The sequence below is a fragment of the Corapipo altera genome, unplaced genomic scaffold, assembly GCF_003945725.1.
Source record: "Corapipo altera isolate COAL_440 unplaced genomic scaffold, ASM394572v1 44b, whole genome shotgun sequence".
In the NCBI taxonomy this organism is placed as follows: domain Eukaryota; kingdom Metazoa; phylum Chordata; class Aves; order Passeriformes; family Pipridae; genus Corapipo; species Corapipo altera.
The window spans coordinates 946,155-966,148 of record NW_020884932.1 but is presented as its reverse complement, the minus strand read 5'-3'; the positions used below and the strand labels follow the sequence as shown (position 1 = coordinate 966,148).

At 38.0% G+C, this 19,994-nt stretch overlaps 1 protein-coding gene across 1 annotated transcript in view; it reads right to left on the bottom strand.

Moving 5' to 3' along the window:
* Positions 1-458: 458 nt before the first annotated feature.
* The window catches only part of COL6A6 (collagen type VI alpha 6 chain), a 48,865-nt gene continuing 29,329 nt past the window's right edge, over positions 459-19,994 (bottom strand). Inside the window, exons 17-33 of the mRNA XM_027659569.1 lie at positions 18,806-18,868; positions 18,040-18,102; positions 17,087-17,149; positions 15,456-15,518; positions 14,971-15,021; positions 12,975-13,010; positions 12,801-12,863; positions 12,419-12,481; positions 10,193-10,228; positions 9,285-9,321; positions 8,704-8,715; positions 8,105-8,592; positions 6,220-6,310; positions 4,453-5,124; positions 3,529-3,622; positions 3,084-3,358; positions 459-1,184 (exon numbers count right to left, since the gene is read on the bottom strand). Coding sequence (XP_027515370.1) covers positions 1,012-1,184; positions 3,084-3,358; positions 3,529-3,622; positions 4,453-5,124; positions 6,220-6,310; positions 8,105-8,592; positions 8,704-8,715; positions 9,285-9,321; positions 10,193-10,228; positions 12,419-12,481; positions 12,801-12,863; positions 12,975-13,010; positions 14,971-15,021; positions 15,456-15,518; positions 17,087-17,149; positions 18,040-18,102; positions 18,806-18,868 — 2,343 coding nt within the window. The 3' untranslated portion in view covers positions 459-1,011. The remainder of the gene's footprint in view (positions 1,185-3,083; positions 3,359-3,528; positions 3,623-4,452; positions 5,125-6,219; positions 6,311-8,104; positions 8,593-8,703; positions 8,716-9,284; positions 9,322-10,192; positions 10,229-12,418; positions 12,482-12,800; positions 12,864-12,974; positions 13,011-14,970; positions 15,022-15,455; positions 15,519-17,086; positions 17,150-18,039; positions 18,103-18,805; positions 18,869-19,994) is intronic.

Here is a 19,994-nt window from a genome sequence, read left to right as displayed (position 1 = left end):
TTTTTTCCCAAAGAATCATAAGGAAAACTGCCACTAGATGTAACCTTGTATCATCTTGTAGATGAATACAGAGAAGAACAAAATTCCAGGTGAGTACAGCCACCTCTGCAGAGTGGACCAAGGTGAAGTTAAATGCACCATGACTTCTACAGACATAAAATGGGCAACAGTAAAGTTTGGATAAGTCAACGGAGTGTGAAAGTTTATATAAGTTCCACCTGCCTGCACAGCATTGTATTTATTATCTTTAATCAGATGATGTCCTCAGGATCTTTTCTTCCACTCAAGAGCAACCATGAAAATCTAATGTTCTAAAATAAATGCATTTGTCTAACATCAGGTAACAAGGAAAGGGGACCAATGCTTATTTACAAATGAGATGCCACACAGTGAGAATACAGCTATATCTGTTTCAGGAACTAGGAGCAGAAGTATAATATTTCAGAATTGTTGATTTTATTCACATGTTGGATTATTCAGGAAAAAAATAATTAAGAAACCAAGAATGACTCTGTGGTAGAAAATCCTTCAAATCAGAGTGAAATAAGTCCTAGGAAGTCTGTCATTTGAGATCTAAATGCTTTTTAGTATTTTCTATAAACAGGATAAATGTAAGCAAACACACCAAACATTCTGACATTAGTGTCTTGTGTCCCAAGTTATTTCAGGAAAATCTCTGAGGTATTGTTTTATTTTATGGAGTATATTTGGAAAGTGCACATTTTGGTATTTATGGAAGAAAGTCAAATTTCAATACTTTCATGCCTTTTAAACAATACATTGTTGGCTAACAAATTTCTCTGTACTCAGCAAGTTATATGAGATCAATGGAGTAATAGCTTAAATTTTAATTTTCACAATTAAGTTACCAGGTAATAAATTTATAATCAAGTATTTTTTCAACTGAAACATGGGAGCCAAGTGGCTATGTAAACCCTTCTCTTTGAATCCCTTTTCCGCATCACCCTGATAGTCTAACTGAAGAATTAAAGTAACTTAAGTGTCTGTGCACTAGGAAGACTCTATACACAAGAATCCACATTCTTCTTGTGTTTCAAATCTATTTCTATTGCCTCCGCAGCCCCCATACCAGAACTGACCACACATTTTCTGCTCTTTGTGGTAGTACCATTTCAAAATGTAATTCTGACATTCTCCACTATCTTGAACAAGGTCACATGCATCTGGAAAAGGGAAATAAGAGACAGATTTAATGAAAGAAAGGTCAACCCTTCTTAGCACTGCTAAATTCAGGGAAAACTAACATTCAGTGCAAACTGTCAGACAAAATAAGTAGCCAGTGCTCAAGATTTTACAAAGACTTACAAAGTATTCATCTATAAAACCACAGTGTCAGCATGGTCTGAAGACCCTCTTCTTATGATTGCTTTAACCAGAAAGAATGTCTGAAATGATGAGATTTTCAGCGATTTTCATGCTAAAAGGTTTTTAGTTTTCTAACATAGACTTTATTAAAATGATTGTAAAATGACTATATGTGGTCCACAGAAACTATGTAAATAAACCTTTTAATAATTTCCCTCTTCTTTATTCCAACTTGTTATACTGGTATCCATCAATAAGATTTCATAAACAAACATACATAGGTTGTTAAACTATCCATGACAGTCTCTTAGCCAAATCCAATAATAATATAAATTTAAACTGCATAAATTAGCAAAGTAGGTGAGGAGTAGCATACGTTGTAGCAATCTGGCATTCCGTAAGAACAGATCTAATCATCTTTCAGTAATGTAAATTCAGAGTTACTCAAAAGAAGACAGAAGGGCAGCTCTAGATATTGGTGCCTGTACAACACTGAAGGGGAAGAACTGAGAAGTAAAGCAAAATCGCGATAAAACTACCCTGCTTAAAGATTTAAAATGACGTAACCTTCTCCTAACCAACTGAAAAGCAATAATCTCAAGCAACAGATCAGTACAAAGTATACCTCTCAAAAGACAAGTTCTGGAACTGGGTTACATGTTTTTAGAAGTAAACTGTTGGGTCACTAGTTACAACACAGGATCGAGAAAGGCAGTTCATACCTCTCCTCTAAGTGTTCTAGGTCACTTCTTACATTGGTGCAATGACCCTGACTACTTCCTCAAAGGAAATATTTTATTTGTAAAGTATAAACAGTAATATATCTTCCTGTTACTGGATTTCCTGTGTGACCACAGAGTTCATGAACTGTTTAATAAGAGATTAACAAGACTGTATTCATGCAGTTAGGCAACAGGACCAATTCCTATGGTGCTGAGTAAGTCCATCATGCACTGTGGTTGTGTGGCGTTCACAGTGGTACACTAGCTCTTAATTAAAGATCCAATATTAAAACAGTATTGCAAAGGCATTGGTACTCTCTCATCAGGGATGTGGCTACCAGACACTCTGGAATCATATTTGAGTGGAGAAGGATGAAAAACAAAGGGATGACAGCTGCAGCAATGAGCTACCACACCCAAAACTATGTAGCCACCTTTTCATTTTTTTCACATAAATTCTCTTTAACTGTAGTTTAAACAACAAAAACACTCAATTGTGCTAAAAGAATGTTGATGACAAATAATCTCATAATCAGTTTCCCATACCTGTATCAAATGTCAAATCTGTGAAGAAAAATGCATAATTAGGAATAAAAGTTAAAAACATGAAGAATATATATTTTGAAACTTCTACTGAGGGGTCCTGTTCTTCCTACAGGAACGGACTGTATCAGAGATATATTTAGTTCCTCCACGTTGAGCTAAGTTATCAGCAGGAGTAACTCAGGAATTACAGTGCAACTTGGAATTTAAAATGATCATCTGTTTTAGTAAGGAGGATTAGAACTTTTTATGATACTATCACAAAAAGTTACAAATCAAAACTAAAGTCACAATGACACATATAGTTCAATCTTCACTTGCAGACTCTTACTGTATAGATTTGGACTGAATGCAAACATATGATGACCAAAAGCTTTGGAAAAGTGTAATTAATGGAAATTCTTCATCATGTGTAAATATTCAACTGAGCCCTTTACAATTTAGAGCTTTTTTACTGAATTAAAAAAGGATTTTCATATTCTAAAATCATACCATAATCATTACAGGCAGTTCTAGTTTCTACTGTTGCATCTAAGTTTTCCTTGTTCTCCTCCTGAGCTTCTCCACACTCTTGTGGCTTTTCTCCCGCAGCAGCTCCCTCTATGACATATTCATTCTTCTCCTCATAATCATATCTCATTTCTGGCATTGTGTATACAAGTTCTTTGGTGTTCTCTTTAATACTCTTCATGACTCTGCTTTCAGTTTTTTCAGTGTCTTCCAAACCATAGCTGGAACCAAGTTCAGCCATTCCAGGAAAAGGCATCCTTCCAAGAAGAGGGGGAAGAGAAAAATTATTTAACCACCAGTATGACCTTGAAAAATGCATCCTGGTCCCATTTCTATTAAAGGTACTTTAAATACAAGTACTGACACAAAGGCAAAAATCTTATATTCAGAGATACACACCCAAAGAGTTAAATAGGCAATTCCAAACCTTTCAGTTATAGACACTTGCTGTTGTATCTCTCCCCGATCTAAGTTTTCACACTCTTCTTGAAGTTCAGGTGAAGGATAACTGTTCATTTCTTCTGTGGGGAAAGCCCAGATACCACAGTTGAGTTTTAAAGTCCTCCAAACCCCAGTATGTTTAGTAAAAAGCACTAAGTGAGTTTTTTGTTGGGAACTGAAGTTTGCATCTTTCAGTAAGTTAACACACCATATCCAGAGTGACTGGACTATGTCCAGGAAAATGAAAATTATGATAGAGGTTAGCTAGGTGAGAATGACTCCTGAACCAACCTTTCATACTTCTGTCTTGCTCTGTAATAACCTATTTAGCTTCCAAAGAAACTTTCAAGTCTCTAAGTACATACAGGATTTTAAATCAGTGACAATTTCCTTCTTGATATCTTCTTGTTTGTATTTCAAAGCACCTAAGATCTGCTAATCTGCATGAATATGTCTTGAAAAGTGAAGAAGTCCTTTTTCTGCTCTGCAGAGGAGGAATAACTGCAATAAAGAGAAAATGTGCTAAATATTTACCTGTTCCAAAGCCTAAATAAGCATAAACAGCTCAGTAAATCTGGACCTGCCAATGGCCTGAGGAGAAATGTGGACCTAATCAGCAATCAGAACTGTGTTCTCTTAGCTGAGAATAGTCTATCTTTAATGAAAGTGGAGTTCACAAAGCCACACATTAAATAAAAACTTCAGGGAAAAAACCTGCTTAAGACTAGAATATAATGCTGTTCCATCATTGCTGGCACTTCCATTAATGTCCAGCATCTGAGGCAAACTAAAGGTGAAAGACTGGCAGTTATGACTAGGAATGATAGCACATATATACTCACCACCTTTTTCAATACAGCATTTCTCTTTCTTTCCGTACCTTAAGCAAATGCCATTGTGTGATACTTACGCTGTAGAAGATTTAGAAATGCCCGGCTAAACCTCTGAGCGTACACCATCTCTGCTGTCGAAACCCTGCCCAGTGTCAGTAAGTGCTGCTCTGTGGGGGAACTTGGCAGCTCCATCAGCTCACTGTCACTCACATCACTGCCAAGCGCAAGGGTGAACAAAGTGAATCCTTGGCACTTGGCTCCGAGTGAAATCTCTTTCAGCCTCTCTCTGTCCCACGTGCTTGTTTTGCTTCCAACTATTGTAAATATGACCCTGTGTTTCCTTTGTCTGGGGGCTTTAAAGAATACATTTTCGACTGTCCACTGTAGAGCAGAAGCAATGGCTGATGGCCCTTCCAGTTGGTGAACAGACTCTTGGATGTGTTTCTTCATCAAATCTTTGCTGCTGTATGTAACTAGATCAAACTCCAAGGCCACAGGCGTCTGGTTTCTGCCAGGCAGGAAGTCCCTAGGAGCTTGCTGCACCAGTGCCACTCTGATGCCTCCGTATGATTCGTTTGGCTGCAAGGAAACAACAAACTGATCTAGCATGTTGTTCACAAAGTCTTTGGCTCTCTGAAACTCTTCACTGCTGACACTGCGAGAGCTGTCCATGATGTAAGTGATATCCATATCCATCAGAACTGGGGGAAAAATGGGCACCTCACAGTTGGTTCTTGGTTTGCATTTATCTAGAGAGGAAGAGCAAACAGCAAACTATTTAGCAATACAACAAAAGCAAGAGTTTGGAAAAAACTTCACACAGTCCTATACATTTATTTTATTTTTCTTAAATTTTGATTAAAAAAATAATTTGGGAACTTGAAATCTTTTTGTTCTAGTAACGAACAGCAGACGACTCTTGCTGAAGGAGGTTTTGAGATACCATGGGAAATTATTCAGGCATGAGAGCAAAAAAACACTCATAAGGTAAAACTTCATAGATAAGAGTTCCCTTGAGAAATTTTCTTCTGTTGAAATCTAAACATTGTAAAGGACACAGAAACAAACCCTATTTTTCATCTCAGATCACTATTCAACATTCTGAAATATTATCATTTAGTAGCATCTCCTCCCCTCACAGTGTAGAATCCACAGCAGATGAGCCTGGTTTCCCAGAATCCTAATGCTATTTTAAGTTCATTTCTGTTAAAAAGGAAATGCTAAACCCAGTAATTCATTTCACATGGCTGAGACAGAAACTAATTAAACAGCTTTTGTGGTTTTGACAGTCTAATTCTTACCATCCACTGAAGAGGAAACTAAAATTATAACTCCTCAGCACTGATAACTGTAACCAAGAAATGATCTGTCACAGGGGGCAAGAAGGCCCATTTGGGGAAGGGGTTAAGTTGGCTGGAAGCAGGAATGTCAGACACAGAAAAAAATCCCTGTCAGGGAGTGAAGTTTCTCTTGGTGATGACAAGAAACAGCTGCAGCACTGTCTTGTAGCCACCCTGGAATGGGAGCACTCAGGGCCACCTATGGGCAGCCAAACTGGGCTTAGTTGCTCCATGCAACCACTTATGGGATTGGTGCTGGTGCAAGCATATATAAGGAATCAGCTCTTACATTTTTGCAATTTCTCCTTGTAGAACCATTTATGGCAGTAGGATTCTGCCCAGTGCATTGTTTATTAATATTTTTCTTTTATATTCAAGCACAAACACATTTAAGGTGTACCATAAAAATTCCCCAACACCACACTGCAAAATAAATATGATAGAATGTGTTATTGAAAGGCTAAATAGACCAATACAACAGATGGAATTTGTAAAATGTCTTACCAAAGCAAAGTGTACAATATGTGATGCCCTCCAAATTTTCATCCTGTTGTCTTTCCCAAACAAATAATTGAAATCTTCTAGTGTCATCAATCTATGTTTTAAAGTAGACATAAAAGTAACATTTAAAAGACAGGTAAAATATATTACAGTTTTTCTTTTCTTAATAGAGGGTATTTTTCTACAGAGAAAAGGGCAGGATCTCTTATATCTGGGATAAAGAGTGAAGATGTTTCCTTGGGAGAGAAGATTTTAGCATTAGAACAACATATGCATTGCCTGTGATCAGCTGAAGAAAGACAATCTTCCCCAGTAGAAGATTTGACCACAGAAATGCTTGAGGAACTCTGAAGAAGCTCCAACAACAATCTATAATTTCACTGACCACCCAACCCCATCCAAATGTGATTCAAGGGAAAATGCATTTCCTTGTAGACTAAGATTAACAACAATGGCTGTAAATTATACTATAATGGTGAGTAAAGAAATAATTACTTCTTTGCATTAAACTTCAGCTTAAACTACACAATTAAATTCTGATTAATGTCTGTCAAGAATGTTATAGATAGAACTCTTCAAAGGAATTAGAATTGGCAAGGTTTGAATGATCTCTAAACTGAAACTCCTAAAACAAAATAACCAAAGGCACTAAGTATCTGTGGCTACAGGCTGGCAGGATCATAAAGATTAAACCATCTCTCGACTGCAAGGGCAGAAGTCCATCTGAAAGAAAAAGGGAGGTTGTATTTACTCGGGAGGTGGTGGTGAGGCTGGTTGCCTTCCCATCATTGTAAACATAAAGGAGAGCTACTGCCATGAATTTTTTGCCTTTCCCCCTGCTAAGCAGCTCTTTTAAACTTTTCTACTCTGAAGACTGATTTATGGATAATTAGCACTTTTGTAAATACCAGACATCATCACACGCATTCAGATTTGTAACCTGCTTATACTAAGTAAACAAAATACTGATGCTTGCTCCTGTTTATCCTGTGGGGCAACCCAGTCAACAAACTATAAGCTTCCTTCTCATATGCTAGCAGAATTATTTAATTCTGCTAAATAAACATACAGCCAGAAAAATACATGAATTGACTAACAGATATGAGGCTGCATGAGAATAAATATAATAAGAAGATTAAATGGCTACTAGATCAGAACAGACTCCAAGTTTTGCACCTTTTGTCATGTGTAAGTGAACATGTTTCCTTTCGGAAGGACAATTACGAAGAAACAGCAGCTCGAAAGAATTTTATTTTGAAAAAGTTCAAACTGAGAACAGACGATACCAAAACAAATTGGAAAGATGGAGACCATGGAATCTATGTTATGAAACCTTAAATAAATTTAGAATTGTTTCCTCTGGTACCTTGTAAAATGGACTGTTTATTTTTGTTTACTATCTTTTATATGAAGTCATAAAACAAAATTTCATCATTTTCTCCTGAGCGAATGGCAATACAGATATCAAAAGGGGTTTTGTTTAATTTCATTTTCCTTTGAAAAAAACATGGTGTACTTGAAGACTTCTATTACTTTTTCTAGAAACTAGGGCCACAGTTTCTTAGTGAAATGGTCAGTACATGTCACATCTTCAGAAGAGTAATGGCAAAGGTAACTAAGTGAAATTAACACAATGTTATGGAAATTCTGTGATTTGGCCTAAAAGCACAAGCCATTAAAAATTCATGTGCAGAAAGAGGTCAGATGATGATCATTATGGTCAAGTGAATCACCGTTTCTTCGTTGAAGTAATATTCTTTAATGTACCTCTTTCTACTAAAGGATTAGACAGTTCCTAGAACTTACTGGACTGCGAGCAGGATTTACTCAAACAATAGCACACACTGAGCAAATGGGTGACTCAATTTTCTATCATCTATCTACTTACTGAGAAGGCACGTCTGACATTTGGCACTTCACTGAAGGCAATAACCACTGGAGTGATATCCAAGGCACTCAACTCAAGCACAGCTGTGCTGATGGCAACATCATCCTGCGATGGACCATTGGCAAAAAACAGGGCTACTTTTCTTGTGAGGATGCCCTGACGAACACGTTTGAAGACATTTCTTGCAACAAATCTCATGGCTGCCCCAATATTTCGCTTTCCAGTGGATCTCTCCAGAGGTATTCTCTGGACTGCTTGTTGCAGCAAGTTGCTTTTTTGGAATTCTGAGAATCGGATGAGATAGCGCATATTGGTGTTGAAAGAAACAATGGAGACACGAGCGCCTGTTGGGCAATTGCTTTCACTGATCTTAATGGTCCTCAGCAACAACATGACAATGTTTCTCATCCTTTCAAATGCAGCTGGTGTAACATCATCAGACATATCGAAGGCAAACACCACTTCAGTTGGGTAAGCTGGACATGTGTCTGTATATTAAAGCAGAAAATTTCTGTGAGAATCTTTCCACAACTTAAGCATTGTTAGTTTTTTCTTCAAGTCTATAAAAGAATGGATATGCAGAGGCCAGATGGACTTACCTGATGAGCAAGCTGCAAGAAAGAGAGGGAGGGCAAATAAATTATTTTGGGCTCATATTCATTAATACAGTGACATATTCACTTCCTTTCAATAAAAAGCCTGATTCAAAGCTCAGACAACTGATAGAACCTGCCAGTGCAAGACAACACTCTTCTTCCATAATCAAATACTCAAAATAGTGCACTTTTACTGGATGAGAAGTAAAAAAATTGTTCTGGGTTCTGCTGCGCACATATGTGTGAAGGGAAAGAACATGCCTAATTCGGAGGACAGTGCACATACAAGTATTGTCTTCTCTCAGAGAACTCCCCAAAGGGTGTTGGCACAATGCCAAATAATTATTTTAATCTTTAATGAGGTAAAGAGATATTTGTTACAGGTTTTGTAATTAACAAATTAGAAAAGGAGCAAAAAGAGCAAGTCTGCTTCATACACCTGCTGAAAACTCCTCACAATTAACAACTACCAGTCAAACGGAACCCAGATACAAACTATCAGTTTACAGGGTTTCCAGTGGAGGTTATTCCATTTAAGAAGAGTGACTAGGTGTCAGAGGTAAAATAAGATGCTCCCTACTTACGGCAGTTTTTTCTTGTAAAATTCACAAGTTCACAAGGCTGCAGATTCAAAATAAAAAAGGAATTAATAGCAAATCCCAGACCATCCCAGATTGGGAACCTTACTGGTGTTTGAGCTGAAGGTCGTATCCCAGTTCCTGAACTAACTCTCATTACGGTAAATCCAGATTCACACAATCCAGTTCCTCTTTATTTCAAATAGTACAGGGACACTCTCACTTGCTGTAGAAACTAGGCATATTTTTCTAGAACTGCTCTGTTGGCATTTATGATGTTCTGGAGTACCAAGAAACCATTTATCCATTCTTTATTTTGTGCTAATAAACTGATCTAGGATGTCACCACTCAATGGCACTTCCATAAGAGAACTGACATTTCAATAGCAACTCACATAGGAAGAGAGGTCCATGAAGGGGGAGAAGACCTCCTCTGGACACAGAACACACCTGCAATAGTATTGCCTGTAGGTAGTCATCCATGCAAGGGTTAGATGGAACCTTTGCTCAGAAGTGCTCATTTTATATGGGATTACGATTCTGAAGAAATCCTGTACTTCTATTCCCAGTGAAAATAACTGTTGCTGAAGAAATGCCTTCCTTTACAAGAGGGGAAAAAGTACCCCTAAATGTGAGCTAGTGTGTAAACTGATGTGAGTAAAGAAACAGGTAAATGAATATTAATGGTCCAACGATTTGTAAAACTTTGGACATGGTGTTAATCCACAGGCATAATTGTTTCTCATTCCTTGATCATTTGCAGAACAGATGAACCCACTGCACTCTGACAAGAACATGAAAAGGATATTGTTTTATAACAGCTAATTGTGTGCACTGCTGTAAGTGCTTATAAATGGAAGACTAAAACAGATAATTCCATGCAGTGCACAGTTAGCTGTAAGGTTGTTACTTACTTCCATTAAAATGGTGCCCATTGGTCCCTTGGCACCCTGAAACAAAATAAACACAGCTCCAAAAAGTCAGACCCTGATAATGTATTTCCATCTAGTACTCTGTAGCCCAAAGAAAATGCAGGCATATAGTGTTTCCCAACAAGCACTTATGAATTTGAAATATGAGGAGACGTCAGTTCCCAGCATACATTTTTGTGGACCCATTCCAGAGTTACAGACCACTTCTCAGACTTATTTCTCAGTCCATTTTCATTAATGGTTTTAAAATGTTCAATACTTGTTGCCCTTGAGAACCAGCATAGTTCAGAACTGGATTTCCTTTATAAACAGTAGTTGCTGTGCTATGTTCAGTTATTTGGACTTTCTGTACTTTCCAACACCTGATGTGTGACAAGCTTGCCCTCTACCCTTGCAGGGTAAAATCCCTACAGTTCTACCTCGAAAGACCCTGCAGAACACACATCATGATAGCTCAACCTACTCTGCATCCTTCTCCTTGGGAACTGTGGAAAAAATGCTAGCACCCCAAGCACCTTTTTTCAAAATAAAAGTATTTTTTAATCTTCATAATGGGAATAAAACAGAGGCAAAGGAATTTTTTTTTCAAAGGAGCTTAAGAGTTCTCATCATGTGTGCATTCAGATGTGTAGGAAGACTATTGAAAATTCTCACTTACTTGCAGGAGGCTGCAGTGAGATACACCAGAAAAATTTCAGCTCCACATCCCACAGCTTTTACCTTACCCTCTCTCTACCATAACACTTCAGTTCACAAAAATTATATACTTCTTTACATCCCCAGATTACAACCCCATCTCCTTATTTATTCCTTCCCCTTCCAATTAATCTTCCATTCCTCCATCTTCTGCCTGAGCTACGCTCTTCACCTCCCCTGCTGTCTTGCTGCTAGCACCATCGCAGCCATTCCATGCTTTTTTCTTCTCATGTTTCCCAGCAGGTCAATGTTCTTCTTTGGTACTGTTCAGCAAGAGTTAACTGTGAATTTTCTGAGCCCTAATGCTACTTGCAGCAGCTCAGTGGTGGTGACTGAGCTGTGCAGACTTGACACATACAGACAATCATGTCACCAGGCAGGAAGGATGGGTAAGACAGGCCCGTTTTGGCTGTCCCTGCCTACTACCTGTGCCTCTTCCTGCATTCCCTATCACTTCCACTTCCCACAGACTTCCCACTTTCTCATTTCACTGATAACAGATACTGTAATAATCCCACCAAGCCCAGATATCCCAAGCTCTATTCTCATTTCTACATTTGAGGAGGAGATCTTGAGCTTGAAATCCCTCTGAAGACTTCTTGGACCATGGACTGGCAAGGCCAATGGCTGTGGCTCATCAGCTCACAAGATGTGTCTACCTGTAACATGTGAGTGGCCAAGCAGCTGGGAAGGCAATGCATTCTTAGCCATTCTTGCACCCAGCATCATAAAATAAAGTGGGACGGGTACATTCATTGAGCAGAACAGTGTAATGAGAAGGAAAAAAAGTTTTCTAAGCTGACACATCCCATGGGCCATGTTATACAGGTAAAGATACTGCTACCAATAATGTTCCACATTTAAACTAAGAGTAGGCCTAAGAAAGTTTAACATGAAAATCAGTAACAGTAGAGATTGTTTCTGGTCACTATGGAGCTGATTTTCAGCATTGCTGCAGGACAAAGGTAGACACATACAGAGATTTTCCTAGCTACCTACAAGGTTAGTCCTAAATCCTATTGAAATACACAATCCCTTCATCTGCTTAGATAGAGAATAAAACATTTGGTTGTATAAAATGCAGAACACAGACACTGGAAAAGTACATCAGGACATCTACTTGTACATAAGGATTAACATGCTACGGTCAATATAAGCTTTAAGTGCATGCCTTTAACTGCAAGTCTGATTTTAAATGGCTTTTCTTTTGAAATGAAAAAAATACATTGGCTTTCAGCAGATCAATCCAGTACTCTCTGCTTATTTAACTAGATATTTACCCAGCCTAAAGACAATACCAAATACTGTGGAAGAAATTCTGTCCTGCACTATTTTGCTGCAGTTCGATTTCAACAGCAGGTGCTCCTGTACACACATATCCACAGGCAAGACATAACTCTATAGAACTTCCAGGCAACTAAGCATATGAAACATAATTAAATAGTCCGTTATTCTAATAGTAAGTCTAAGATCAATCTAAGAGTGATTTTTTTAAAAACAAAAATATGTTACCATAGGTCCTGATGGCCCTTGATCTCCTGGATCTCCCAGGGAACCTGGTGTGCCAGCATTACCCTAAAAATAGGAATACAAGTTTCATTCTTTATAATTGCACACATAGGTGCCAAATTTCATAAGGGAAAAAAACCCCTCCATAACCATATTGTGAGTTGGATCCTGCATTTACATAGGTTACCACTATTAAGAATTATTAGCAACCAGCATCTCTGAAGACTCCGACCTGCATTCTCTCAAGACCTGTCGCACAAGATATGGCAATAAAAGATCAGGGTGGGAACCAATTTAACTTTTTTTTTTTGGTGAGAAAACACCTAGGACATAAGGGCTTTATTTATAGAACTCTTCACAGAGTTAGCAAATTTGTCGTTCTTACTCTTCTACCCCTAGATCCTTTGGGTCCTTCAGCTCCTGGAATGCCTGGGTCTCCATCTTCTCCCTGAAAATTAATGAAATTCAGAACTTTATAGGAAAGGAGAAGACAGAAAACTTCCAAATAGAAAAATGCAAAACAAGACATAAGGAAAGAAAATATGCCATTTAATCATACCTCTGGACCAGGATATCCTATGAATCCAGATTCTCCCTACAAAAAGAAAGGACAAAGACTTCATAAGAATCTAGAACTTTATGATCTGCTTAGTGTTTGATGCCTTTAAACCAAAAACAATTTAAAAATTATTCTTAGCATTCCAGCCCATTCAAGTAACTGTGGCTACTACTCTGGTCTCAAATGACACCATTTTATATGAACACCTTGCTCATCTAAAGGAAGAGCGTTCTAAAAATTTCCAACAGTTTCTGGATTTTCAAGCATTCTCAGTTTCTCAAATATACGTCTTATCAAAACTTATTTATGCATCCTAGCAATATACAGTGGAATTCACGTATAATGACTATGAGTAAATGGTAACATTCAGAACTCAGTGTTTGAATGTAGTTTCAAAATGTTGTACCCTCCATACTAAACAATGATACCATGATATTTTGTTGGCATATCAGAAGTCAATTCATTAATTGCTTTCAGTTACTTCAGTTTCTGGTGTGTTCTTTGCTCGTATATGAGAAATATGGAAACTCTCACATAAACCAATCAGAAGTGAAGTACCTCTTTCCTTAACATCAGAATTCACACTACTTATGTATGCCATTTTTTTAAGAGTTCATTCCCATGGAAGTGGACATGATTGTAAAACGTCATATGACTTTATCCAACAATTTTCAGCAAATTACATGCACGTACACCCCCCATTACATGTAAGAGAGCGTAATGTGACTGTGAACCTGTATAATTAATAGCAACCTTAAGTAAAATTTATACTAAAGCTTATTCTCTTAGCTATCAGGGGAAAATTATTCTTTCTGAATCACTATTCTGGAGTAAATTGGTTTTTAGTTATTTTTATCAATTGCTTTAATCCAGGCCCTGCCAAACCCTGGGCAGACATCAGTGTATAAGAAAGGCTTTAAGTTAATCCTTTAAAACAATGAATAATGACAAGAAGAATTTAGGAGAAACTTTTTTCCTCCGTTCTTCTAACACGGAGGATGTTCCCTGAAGTGAACAAGTGGGAGATTCCAAGAGATTAAAAGATTTAGTCTTGTATACAATGTATGCATTCCTATGAAAAGGAATTGTTGGAGTTAAGAAGGAGAGAAAAGATATTGGAAAATAAGAAGCACCAAGAGCCATTTTAGCAAAAGGAGCTCATCAGCTGGAGAGGCTCCCAGGAAGCCTTTCATATCTTTTCTGCAGGTTACTACAACACTCTGCTTCTCCCACAAAGAGGAACAGTGAGAGACAGGCCTATCAGAGATCCACTGGGCCACTTCCATTTTACAAGCAGCAAGAAAGGACTTGTATCGCAACACTACACAAATTTCTTGAAAGGAGGACTGCAGCTTTTTCCAGCATCCTGACTCCTCTGCTCCCAGATTGACCCATTGGTACCACTGGTGCCATGAATTTGATCTCTTCATTTCTGTATACTTTTTATTTTAGCTGGATTCTTTTATGTTTTTAAAGACGTAAGAAATTAATTGCTTTTTTTATTCAGCACTGTGAAGGGAATGAGTTTCTTAGCAATCCAGAGGCTGATCCCCAGATCTTATTGCTGACCGTAGGAGCACAAGGAAGAATATTTCACATTAAAACAATATCCTTACTGTCTCAGTATTCCTTGGTAGGCAAGGAATCCCTCCACTGAAAGAAGAAAAATGAGCAGAGCCCCAAGTGGCTGGACCACCAATATTTGCCAAGAAGAGTGGCTAGTCAAGCGGACTGAAATGGACAGAAAGCACTGCGTACTCCAAGAAGTACAATCCTTCATATCCATATACACCCATCAAGGGAAAGAGTAAGAGAGAGGGGTCCTCAAAAAAATATCTTATTGAAGAATTTCTCACAAGGACTGTGGGAATCCTGAATCTCTTACTGAACCTGAGAAATACACAGTGGCCATGTCTTACATTTCTTTTTAATATAATATGGATTTTCCATTTGATACTGCAGAAGACTGAGAGACATTCTGACTGGAAGCACTCACCTTTGCTCCTTTGCTTCCTTCAGGACCATAGGCATCTCTGCCATCCATGCCCTGCATAGGTTGAACATACCATGAGTTATATATTAATAGAGGATTAGATTTATGTCCAGTTTTACTTTGAAATAAAGACGTCCCATTACAGTGAGGTGCTCAGGTTGCTAAGATTAATGAATTAGGGTAAGTTCTCACTATGCGATCTAAAACCAGCAGCAAATGGTGGTAAAAGCCATAGAGAGAAAATACGGATTAAGGCCACACTTCCTTTCCTTGTGTGCCCTACCTTTAGTATATTCTTTCCTCTAGAGAAATTGATGTGAAAGATATTCTCTCTAGCCCACAAGGAATCTGATGTCCATAAGGAAATTGGGAACCAAATGCGAAATAATTCTAATCATATCAGAGAAAATAGAAAGGAATGAACTGTAGTATTTCAGCTGGATTGGTATTAAACTACAGGGGCTCTGAATGAGGGGAGAAAGACTCACAGGCATGCCTCTCTGTCCAGGTGGTCCGACTGGGCCCTTCTCTCCAGGGTCACCAGGTTCACCCTGTTACAATTGAAACACGGAAGCTGTTAGTTGGACTCATTCAGGAGAATTCTTCTTTCTGAAATGTGAAGTTGTCTGTTAGACTGAAGTGTACCTACACATTTTATAGACTAGCTGATGCTGGGCAAAAGCATTCCACTATAGACCATGTGTCATGGAATGCTTCTTATGGTGGAACTGGAAAGGACTAGGCAAATCAGAATATGCTGAGCATTCATGCAGCTAAACTCCAAAGGCCTTTATTCAACAAAACTCCCATTGTTATACAGTATTATTTATCAGTGAAAAAAGTGGGGTTTGGAAAAGTTTATAATATAGTACTAGTAGGATATATCCTGGAATTCTACCAGCCTGAACCACCTGTTGATAGCAGATGATATTTCTCAGGCAGGCTGTCTGCAGTGAGCTCTTAGTCCTCTCACAGTGTTTCTTTTCTTCAGTTCCTTTTTCGTTTCCACTTTCCAACTGAACTTTCTTCTAACAAGGACCCCAGTATTAAACAGCACAAAATCAGACACAGAAAATAGAAGGTATGATGAAAATTCCTAAGTATTCTTCCAATTTTTGTCACTGTTTCACTGTATGTTTTCACACAGTGACTATTTTTATAGCAACACTTCAACCTCCTGATACCTCTCTGTCACTGAATGTAACAAACTTCCAAAGAGATTGAAAGGCTTAGCTAACTGGTATGACTTATGACTTACATTCAAAGATTCAACAACAACTGAGTTATTTTTATTGAATAAAGTTAGTCCCCCATATTAACATAAATGAAAGAAAAGTAAGGGATAAAATTTATTATAAATGAACTGTAATGTAGACCATCTATTGGCATAAGTCTTTCTGTTAAACTTCAAGTTGATTTAATTGTTCTCAACATACTCATTCCTCTATGATAGACATCGTAATAGTCAAGGTTCCTTGGACTTGTCAGGAATTTTTAGAAAAACAAGGTGAAAATAAGCAACTATGCTTTTTTGAACTGGTAAGGTCAGATTGGACATTAAGAATAAGTTCTTCACAAAGAGGGTGGTTGGTCACTGGAACAGTTTTCTCAGGGAAGCAGTCATGGAACCAAGCCTGTCAGAGTTCAAGAAGTGTCTGGATGATGCACTTCGTCATGCGTTTTACTCGCCCTGTGAGGAGCAGGGAATTGGACCTGATGATCCTCATCAGTCTCTCCCAACTTGTGATATTCTGTAATTAACTGGAATGTATTTTCAACGGATTGGACAGATTCTAGGAATCCTAAAACAAGCTTCAGCGTCAGGTCAGAACTCTTGCATTTTGTGAGAAACCAGGCCCCACTGAGAACCATTACCACAACAGCAATTACACTAGTGGTCATGGCAAAACTAAAAACTTCTTATTGTCTCTCTGACACCTTTAAGATTACCTTGAACATATCACTTGTCTTCCCATGCAGTCTAAAAATGCCTATAGATCTTAATATTCTACACATATTTCATAGGACTAACAAAGTGTTAGAACAAGCTTCTTTGGTCAGATTCTTGAATGAATGATACTGTTAGATTGCTGCAATTAGATACCTTAAAAATCTTTACCTTTGCTCCTCTTGCACCTAACTTTCCAACAGAGCCAGGTGAACCTGGGGGCCCCAGACTACCCTGTAATAAGAAGTATCAGTTAAAAGGCATACAGTGAAGAAAGCAAGGGCTCACTGCACTCAAGGATTCATTCCCACCTGAAATTACTACAGAGTCAGTATAAATAATAGTGCATTTACAAGCTTTCAAGGACCACAGCAAGAGTAACTGGTCAAGCTATCATTCCATTTCTTTCCTGTCTTCTGTACAACTGCTGTATAAACCTCAAAATGCTTTTAAGTATGAAATAAATGTTGTTTTCTACCTACATAGATACCTAGTCTATACATGCACATGTGCACAAAACCATGAATGCTCACATATAATTGGGTGTGTAATCATGAACATTATTACTTGACTGAAGCAGATGACCAAGGCTGACAGTGTAGGACATTCCAGTCCTGATTTACACTGATGTAATTCCAGAACAAGAACCTCCAAAATCAAGAGCATCACACAGGAGAGGAGATCAGGAGACAGTGCTCAGATGTTACAACCTGATCATACTTCAGCAGTAAATCTCACAGGCCATAATGAAACTACTGATCGTTATATAACTTTGATCTCAACTACACCACTGTACATCTGTATTTAAACATGCTGCAAGCCATGCTCTTAGTCCTCATACTAGATAACTGAGAGTAGAATCTAAATATAAGGCTCCTCACTACAATCATGCAAAAGCTTAGTAACGCTGACATTCACTTCCTATTCACCCACCTAAACTTATTTTCAAGGCTGTTATTTTATCATATGAAGCTGCAAATCAGTTACAAAAGATCAGTTACATTCAAAAACCCCTTAGTTTCTACTTTCTATAAGCTTTTTAAAAACTCTCTATAAGAATAATATCAACACTGAGAATGCAAAGCCCTAATGTGTACAGTAGGAATATATTATTTAAAGCTAACCAGAGGGCCTGGCATGCCTTGTGGTCCTGGAGGTCCTCTGATCCCTTGTGGTCCTGTTGGGCCCTGATGTAAAAAAGCCATTGAAAAAAAAGTCAGTTCAAGACTGTTGACAGTCTTTCAATGAAGATCAGATTCCTGCAATGATCAGAATACAAGTGCCTGTTTTGTGAGCCTTAATGCACAGGTGAAACTTCTGGCTGTCTGGTCGTCGGGATTTTCCTGTGTGAAGCAGCTGAGATGGTCACTGCCCAACAGCCTGATTCAGAGATTCACTGAGGTGTCTAAGATATCAAGGGAACCATAAGCAGCCCACTGTGAACTAGGCACACTTTCTCCAGATACTAAAACATAAAGTTAAAATCATCTTTAGAGGATCTAAGAGCATCTTAAAACTGGAAGCTACTATAAACAGTTTACCATGATAATTCTCTTCAAAATTACTCCACTTAGTAAATTTTTAAAACACAAAGCTTTTCACATTGGTTTTGTCGATGCAATAGATTTTATGCAATTTCTAATGATGTGTTGGCTAAATTACTTATTTTTGCTATTCATTTTCCTCTTCTAATTTCACTAGAAGCTGCACCCACATAACTTGCCACATTTAATTCCTCCAGGTTACAGAAGAAATTTGCCAAGGAAGATTTCTTACTCACAAGATTCAGAAGCTGAAGTTAACCAAGCTTTCCAAAAGAAAAACAAAATATCAAGACTGACAATTCATCTTCTTCACAGCTAAAATAAAAACAGAAGTTTTATTAGTTACCTGTGGGCCTGGAAGACCGGTCTCTCCCGGGTAACCTGCTTCCCCCAGATCTCCTTGCTCCCCCTGCCAGAACAAAACCCAAGAAAACAACAACAAACCCAAACAAATTAGCACCTGTCATCTGTACCTCAAAAGATAATAATTTCATATCTGTACATAGTTGACAGAATGTTTTTCAATGCTCCCAAACAGCTTTCAAGCAGCTTCAAATTCCTGTTGAAGAAAGTAGAAAGTAAAAGACTTCAGTAGTTTTTTTTCTTGTTGTTTAGGGTGTGTGATGATTATAAAAGTTGCAGCACAAGAGGTCAATTCTATTTGCTTTGCATTTTCCTGAATACATTTTACACCAGGTCTCAGCACTACTCCTGCACTAACCTTGTCCTTGTCCTTGTCCCCTGCAAAAACCATGAGAAGTTATAAAGTCAGGACCACAAGGGCAGGTCCTCTTCCCCCTTACTCATGAAGAACGACCCTGAGGGGAAACCACAACTTCATTATCGTACTAGAATTAGAGGTTTTTATACTCCACATCTTTCACCCTGGTTATTCAGTGAGGCAAGTCAAATACTGCATCATGGATAAAAAACTTTTTCAGCTCCCATCTCCATATAAAGCTGCCACCTGAGGATGAGTCAGTTTAGCTGACATCCATAAGAAATATTCACTCTCTGCTGGATTGAGTAAAATGGTGACAACTAGCACCAAGATATTCCAGGCCTTGCAGATCCCCTTTCATCATAAACATATGTCTGAAGATTCTTGGGAAACAGATGGTTCTGGAAAGAATCTCCTGAGTAAAACTGCATTTAAAAGGCTGAACTTCCACTCTCCATCCCATGAATGAAACAAAAGATAACAACAGGGGAAAAAACAAGGAAAAAGAAAGCCAAAAGCAAAAAACAAAGACCAAAATTAAATTATAGCCAGAGTAACCACAATGTAAAACGGAACATCAGTAAGTATATGTTATTGCCAGATGTAAAAAAATTAAATAGGAAAAGATTTCCACAAAAATTGTTTTGACTCTAATGAAGATGGATAAATTTCTTAGGCATACTCTACTAGAATCCAAAACAAATAGAAAGTTTTCACCTACTTAAATTTACTTTGAATCAAATCCAGAAAAGTGGTCATTGTGTTTTCTTCCCCTCCAACTTTTCCTCTCTTTCATGCCTTCCTTTAGTTTATT